General features: G+C 37.0%; 1 protein-coding gene across 1 annotated transcript; it reads right to left on the bottom strand.

Annotated features, from left to right (window-relative positions):
- Positions 1-966: 966 nt before the first annotated feature.
- On the bottom strand, positions 967-4,700 carry LOC107745877 (uncharacterized). Its single transcript, XM_016559904.1, has 3 exons — positions 4,480-4,700; positions 2,505-3,815; positions 967-1,077 (listed from the first exon to the last, which is right to left on the bottom strand). The coding sequence occupies exons 2-3, from the start codon at positions 3,588-3,590 to the stop codon at positions 967-969; spliced, it is 1,197 nt and encodes a 398-aa protein (XP_016415390.1). The 5' UTR covers positions 3,591-3,815; positions 4,480-4,700.
- Between the last annotated feature and the right edge of the window lie 3,840 nt (positions 4,701-8,540).

The following is an 8,540-nucleotide window of genomic DNA, read 5'->3' on the forward strand; positions in this document are numbered from 1 at the left end:
ATACCAAAGGACGTCCAGCCCCCCTCAAACTTAAACCTTTGTTTTGGGGGGTCGTAAATGCACATATCTGGCTGCTGTCCTGTTTTAATTGCTTTTGGGGGAGCGCTTTTGGGCCGGGCTGGACACCGAGCTCGGACCCCTCTCCCCGGACAGGGGGAGGGTGCCCCGGGCTCGGGAGTCTTGCCGAGCTTGGAGCCCTCTCCCTGGACAGCACGCCAAATACGCATAACCCTTATTCAATTATATGTAAGTGTGAACTCGTAAAGTGATGTTTATAAACAAATTTCGGGAGGAGCACGCACAGATAATTAACACGGCCAGTTCATCATTAGTGATTACACCATTTATCCAATCAGCGCAAGAGAAAACTCCTATAAATAACCAAGTACGTCCTACCTTCGTTATCTCTCGACTTTCAGCATCCCTCCGCCACCCCGACCCCGCACCTTCAGCATAGTTTCTACCCCAGCACGGGGAGAAGCACTCCCGGGGAGCGCTTTTGGGCTGGGCTGGACACCGAGCTCGGACCCCTCTCCCCGGACAGGGGGAGGGTGTCCCGGGCTCGGGAGTCTTACCGAGCTCAGAGCCCTTTCCCTGGACAGCACGCCAAATACGCATTACCCTTATTCAATTATATGTAAGTGTGAACTCGTGAAACACATTTAAAATCATATTGCCCAAAACATTATTGAACACAAAATCATGTTTTCCTTGGTTATATTTCTCTGTTTTTTGTGCTCTCAGACATTTTCTGCACATATTTAAATTTTTTGTATGCTTATGCCGTTTTTCCCTTTGCTCTTTATTCCACGTTCTGTGCTTCTTCTTCCAAATGTTGTGGTTAAGAGTTTCATGTAAATCAGGGAGGGCTAAAACATCATCATTGGTCCACTAGTTCTAGATTGACAGCTCCTCCTCTAGCCAATCAGTCAAAGAGGGGCGGTGACGTCACTCCAACGCGCCTCATTACTGCTGATGCTCAGTGTTGAGTGGTTGAGCCTCAGATGAGCCTTCAAAGCCAGAGAAACACTGATCTGGGATCAGATAAATGGACTGGGATAAACTGCATTTCTCAGGCTGGTAGTTGAGATCAGTGGAACAGTGAGAAACACAGACAGTCAATATCTTGTCCGATACACCCAACCACAACTTCCTGAATGCAGTTTTGCACTGCTGGTGACAGTGTGTGCCAGTTTTGATTTTCAAGTAATAGCTTAACTAGCATCTACTGATACTGAAGAAAGGGGAAACCGGGGAAAGTTGTCACACATAGATGTTGACTTGATCTCTGTAACTATAAAGGCAAGGTGACATTCGTGAATTTTCAGCTAAATTTTGTTCTTCAAAAAAAAAATTCCACTGCCAATAGTGTGACGATACACAAAGTACAGCTCACATAGATGTTATTTTCAGATCAAGCAGCTGTCTGTTGGTCAACGTAAGTGAATCTGAGTGAAAAACTTGTGGGAACTCCTTCACCCTTAAACAGATTTTCAGATTCCATTGATTCCTATTGAAATGACTGGACTTTGACTGCTAAATTTGGTTATCAGTGGTAAACTTGATCGCAACATAAAGGTTTTTTTATTTGCACCAGATGTTGAATGTAAAAACAATAAAACCATGCAATTTGAGTAAGATTTTAGATTTTAAAAGGATAGTTCACTCAAAAATGAAAATTCTATAATTTACTCACTGTCATGTTTTTCCAAACCTGTATGCATTTCTTTTTTTTCTGTTGAACAGAAAAGAAAAAAAGTTGAAGAATGTTTGTATTCACAATCACTGGTAACCACTGACTTCCACAGTATGGAAAAAATGCTATGAATGTCATTGGCTACCAACATTCTTCAAAATATCAATTTTTGTGTTGAACAGAAGAAAGGAATTCATACAGGTTTGGAACAAATTGAGGGTGAGCAAATAAAAAAACAATCATTTTTGAGTGAACTTCCTTTTAACAAGGATGTTTTCAGGTTTTTCCAAAGGTGCATGAGAGGTCACAGAGATTTAGATGTTAATTTTAAACTGCTGTTTGCTGACAACTTCCCATATTTTTTTTGTAAATAAACTGTATCTTATTTTCATCTGCAATAATGGTTAACATTTTAAATGGCTTAATAGATTTTTTGTGCCTATACAGATATTGACTTTCACAAAATAAACCTACCCTGAGAAATGTTTACTGCAGTAAAAGTGTGACATCTATAGTATCCCCAGTGTTACCATACAGCTCCAAAGTAACAAAAAAAAAATTCCACCCAAAATGAAAATTGTCATCACTTACTCACCCTCACATCATTTCAAACCTGCATGACTTTCTTTATACTGCTACAATACTTTTTTTGAATATTCTGAAGCATGTTTTGTAACCAAACAATTTGGTTACATCATGGACTTCCATTGCTTTTCAAAATATCTTCTTTTACGTTCCACAGAAGAAAGACATAGTTTTGGAATGATATGAGTTTAAATGTTAAGCACAGATATGCCACCTCACTCACCTTGGTGCGGCCGTTTATGACATAATTCCCCAGCTGTCCATTGGCCGCACTGCGCATGATGGCCTCATCAATGTGAGCCATGAGGCTCACGATGTTCTCACAGCCCGGCTCGTTGCCTCCAACCCAGGCTATCTGGTCTCCACGGATGTTCTTAGAGGGGATGTTCTTTTGGCTGACCAACTGGCCGCCTCTGAACTTCCCATTGTGATTTAGAGTCTCCACTTCCTCCAGAACCTTACTGCCCAGTCGATCACCCAGGAAGCCATCTTTGACGCAAATGCCGTAAAACTTCATGCAAGGAACTATGTACTGCTGAGCCATGTGCTCTGGAGACCAATCTGCAATGGTGGCTACCGCAGGCGGAGCAGAGTGCACCTCGGCCTGGTTCACTGCAACTTTGTGTCCATTGTGATAGACCCAACCGGGCGACGACACGGAGTCGCCACAGTTTTTGTGTTGGTGATTTGCTGCAAGGGGCGCAACAGCCCGTGTGCTTTTACTAGAGTCTGTTTTGGAGTCCAATTCAAGCCTTCTCCTTTTGCATTCAAGCGGAGGATAAGAAGGGTCCGGTCCGTGGGACGTTTCCGAAGAGCCGCTAGATCCGGACCCCGATGCGGGACAACCACCCTGGGCCCCAAAGTCTCTGTTTTCCTCATCTTTTCTCCTCTGATGCTGGAGTTGTCTGAATCGCACATCTCCACAAGGCTTCTTCAAAGGCCTGTCCAAAGTCCTGTCCCCATTAGCTGTGAGGCCCCCATTGGGGGTCTCCACCAGTCCATTTAGATGTAAACACCCGCTTTGCGTCTGCGCAGGGACCTCACGATAACTTTCCTCTGCTGTAGGTGAAGGGGACACCACTCCTCCACTGTTATACAAAGGCAAGCCGCTCTTGGACTCCTTCAGAAGCGTGATCCCGGGTCCAGAAGACGCATGTCCAGCCAGCAGCTCCTCTGCTGTGGTCGCGTTCACAACCATTGTATTCACTGCGTGAGCATCACAACAGCCATTGGTGACTCTCTCTTGCGGGGAGCAGATACTCTCGCGTCCGTGCGTTTTTAAAAGGTCCGTGTTTTCCAGTCTCTCCATGTCATGTCGTCTACTCCTGGATGCGCACGTAGCTCACGTCCAATCCTCATTTTCTGCAGGATCGGCTCTGCTCATGCCTGCCTGGCGGCGCTGTTATCACGAAGCTCCTCACTAAACTTTCACAGCACACCATAAATACGGTCCTTTTATTAGTTGTTTATTACAGAATTAACTATTAACTATTTTCCATGGCTGTTCATTTCCAGGGCACGGGTTTCTGAGCGTCTAAAGACAGAGTAACATCGGTTAAATCACGTAAACATTAATAGGCACGTTAACTAACACACATTATAAATGTGCCCAGTCATACTCTGTATAATTTTGAAAATGTCATAGATAGATGAAATGTAGTGTAATGAAACAATAAAAAAACGGAATATAATAAACTTTTGGCTGATACTGAAAGAAAAAAAACATTTATTTTTAGAACAAAGTCCAGACCTTCATCATAAACCTACTTGCAAAACGACGTGTGTATATATACTGCAAATGACAAATATATATATATATATATATATATATATTAAAAATATATTAAATTCCTATGAGATAGACCTATGGATAAAATATTAGTAAAATGTGTGCAATAAAATATATTTGTAGATGCATATTTATTTTAATATACGCCAAAAGCTTTATACATAACGCTCTAAAATATATTTTAACAACAAATTAACGATATAAGTGAAATATAATTAAACCAGTGAAATGATCGGGCACCCAATCCATTAGTTTAACACGTATTGCTTTAAATATGTAGGCTATTTGTATAATACTATGTATACATGGTAAACTGGTAAATATATATTAATTGTCTGTTCATAAAGTTAAGCCAAAGTCTTGACTACGAAGATAGAAATATTGCCGTATTTTGGCTTAGTGTACTTACCTCTATGGTAAAGGCACTAAAGACCAGCAGCGATTATAAAGAATTTCCGGTGTTCTCTCGCCCATATCCAATACACGTTCATTTCAGCTGGTAAAAATAATTAAAACAACATTTTCACTGACAACAATTTCTGTCCCTACAATCCTTGGTGAACAAAGAGTAAGTAGCCTACGCTTCGTATCTGATAAAACACTGTGCGGGTGGCGAAATTACGCATCATAGTATGGCCAAGGCTTAGCTCATGAATATTAATTTACAATGCTCTTAGCGCGTCCAATCAAGCAACCTACTTAATATTAAAGAGCCTAGTCTTCCCCATAGTAAGATTAGTAAAGTCGCTTCCGGGTGTGACAGCGCGCCCCTCCCTCCTCTTCTTTCTCTCCATGAGCGGCTCTGTCACTCACACGTGCGCACATTCGCATCACGTGACACCGAGCGCCACAACAACAACAGCGGCTCATAAGATTGTAACACAAAATGTAGACATGAGTATGAAATATTTATTTCTAATTTCTATATAGAGGATATATGCTATTTAAATTTGTATTATCCTCACGAACCATTGCTTTATGGGCGTTTCTTCGCAATGTTATGCCCCACTTTATTATTATTATTATTATTATATCTATTCAACCATTTCGTTACATGAAGGTCACATAAAAATCGTATTGGAAACTTTTTTATCATGCCTTCATCATTTATTTTTGTTACTTTTATTATGACTTTTATGTACAGATTTTATTGTCCCAGAAAATTAAAAATATAAAATAACAATTGGAAAATATAATAATAATAACAATAATAATAATAATAATATATTAAAACTATATTTATTATGTAATAAATATAATTCTATATAAACGGCAAACTATAAATAATAAATTATTTATATTTATAATCTAAATAAATAATCTAAAAATAAACATATTTAATATAAACATTTATTTAATATAAAACAACGTTTTATTGTTTTGTTTTTTATTATTGTTGTTTGTTTTATTATTTTGTTTTTATTATAACACAAAAAAGTGTGGGGGAAAAATTTTTTTTCTTAAAGCATTTGAAGAACTCATCTGTTTACCTGAAAACCAGCAATTTGTAGGCTGTACTGAAACAACTCCCACACAAGCCGTCAGCGCACACACGCGCGCGCATACACACACACACAGAGAGAGAGTCTTTTCTCATGTCCTTCTAAGTAACTAAATGACTCATTCTTCTCCATCCACCAGTTGGCTTAATAGTAATGCAATCTAGCTATGAGTCACGGACTTTTCTGGTAATGCAATACAGGTCATTACTTTCTAGAGTCTACACGAAACATGACAACTCCAAGAACGACTCCTTTCATAATCACATTTTATAAAGTTATTGGTCATATTGGCCAACAGTAAAGCACAGAATAAATAGAAAAGAGTCTGGAATACACATAAGAGCAAATACATGAAGACTAATGTGAAGAAATGGCTAAAATCCATATACAGACACAATACTGGCACATTTGAAATAATTCACAGTATAAACACAAACCTGGACCAAATTTCCAAAACGTTCTGGTGTGACTGTAACAGTAGCTAAAATGTCATAAATCTGTAAATAAACTACAGCATATGAGCATTTCCTGACATTTCAATTCAGTAAACTTTAAGTTAACTGCCTTTTATAGTGGTTTGGTTAACTGTCTTTATTGGTTATGATTTAGTGTATTGGGTAAAGTATCTGTGTGTTATAAATAAAATGTTTTCTTTTCATGTTTGTTCGTGCTAATAACAGAAATGGCCATGGTAAAGGGGAAAGTTATGAGGGTAAGGACGTTAATATCATTATTAGTGTGGTTTGTGTGACGGTTGTCTGACACTTATAGTCATGCTGTTTTTATAGAAGGATAACACAGTAACCAATGCCAAGGTCATCGCTCTCTTGCAGCTGGGCTGAAGTTCCTCAGCAAGCGTCATGATCAAGAGTGCCAGACTGCACGTATACATTTTATACTCAACTTAAAGTATACATAATCTTATTAATATTTTAGCCATTTACATAAAACTGCCTGATATGAAAATATAACTCTTTTTTCCAGTTTAAAAATGTAATAAATACAAAAATGATTATTTTTAAATAAAAGTAATTTTAACGCTAATGGTGTTACAGCAATATATAAACACCAGTAGGACTGTTTTGTTTTCTCCCCACAGCACCTATTATCAATATTTCATCAATAGTTATAGAAGTGTTATGGACTATATCACAATATCCATAAGAGGGCTGTATAGACACCAAGGAAAGATAAATGCAAATGGCATGATGCTTGCTTTTAGCTGAATTCCACTGGGAATTGTGAAATGTATACTCACTGCAAACGACAGAGCACTTGAAGTAATTTTATATGTAAATGACTATACACACATACATAATATGCAAATTAACGACAGTACACCTAAAGAAATGAACAATGTACATCTACTTTTAAATAGTCAAATTTAGATGTCAGCTTAGCATGCAGGATGATGATGCATCAGCCAATGTGTTATTAAAGGAAATAATAAAAAAAACACACACATTAAGTGTCATTAATGTAAAATACAACATCAACTATGTTATTAATAATTGCATTTTGATAATTTAGTCAAATGACAGAAGTCAGAAGATTCATTTGAAAAGTACATTTATATAGGCTTATGAACATAATATACATATTTAACTGCCAATATATTATGAAGATATATAAGATGTGTCATAATAGCAACATTCAAACTGAATGATATTGGTTTTTAATGAAATGCAATGATAAAATATTGAATAATTCTAATAACCAGTGAAAATACTGCTCAACAATGCAGAGTATAAATGACATCCGATTCCCACCTCTGTAGTGTGAAACTCTTTATTAATTCATATAGATGACGTACTTTTATGTCTGTGTCACAAAAAGATGCTTCAAGCATATGGAGTGGCTCCAGAATAATGTTAGATATTAGAAACCAAATACCCAAACAACATATAAGAGCAAGTCAAAAACAAACAAACAAACTGATATCAAAAATACATTTGAATAAACTTCACATACAATTATATGACCAGCAACCCAGTGCCACTGGAAGCCATGCATTCTGGTACATGTTGATCTTCATTTCAGCCGTCCAAAGAATATTTTTCCAGAAGTGTTCTGGCTTTTTTAGATGTTTCACAGTGTGAATAAAATGGATGTAAAGCATTTCCTCATATACCACATACTCCAACATCAATACGAATTGTTAGAAACTTCTCTGGCAGACTTACATCAAAGTACAATCCTGTGCCAAACATCTGTCTGCATTTTGCACTGGTAGTAGCATGTTTCTATAACACGTATAACATGTTTTTTCACTGACAAAACAGTACTTTTTAGTAGGCCTACTGTTTGCATTGTATCACATATGATCCATTCATTAATCTTTCTTGTTTATATTTTTCATTCTTCTAGATCAGTTAAGTGTAAACAACACATGACAGAACTGGCAGAAGGGACGTTGGTCAACATGTCAAAATCTTTAACAAAAAAGTTCATACATTTTCAATACATTTTAATTTTAGTCAATATATTCAACAGATTTTTACCTTTGACATAAAGGGCACGTGATATTCAGGAATAGTATAGACAATATATTCAACCATGTCTGGCAACTTGACAAATATGTTTTCAATATCATTAGGACATATAACAAAAAAATAATGTAAGAATACATTATAATTTTGAAGATCACAGATTTCTTTGCAAACTGATTATTATAAGATGTACTTATAAATACTGTAAATGTAGCCTACTATTGTTATAAATGAATTTATATGAATTTATTTATTCCATTACTTGCAAAAAATTTTTCATTCTTCTAGATCAGTTAAGTGTAAACAAACAACACATGAACTGGCAGAAGGGACGTTGGTCAACATGTCAAAATCTTTAACAAAAAAGTTCATACATTTTCAATACATTTTAATTTTAGTCAATATATTCAACAGATTTTTACCTTTGTCTTTTGACATAAAGGGCACGTGATATTCAGGAATAGTATAGACAATATATT

The sequence above is a fragment of the Sinocyclocheilus rhinocerous genome, unplaced genomic scaffold (genome assembly GCF_001515625.1).
Source record: "Sinocyclocheilus rhinocerous isolate Xijiao unplaced genomic scaffold, SAMN03320098_v1.1 scaffold3636, whole genome shotgun sequence".
Taxonomy (NCBI): Eukaryota; Metazoa; Chordata; class Actinopteri; order Cypriniformes; family Cyprinidae; genus Sinocyclocheilus; species Sinocyclocheilus rhinocerous.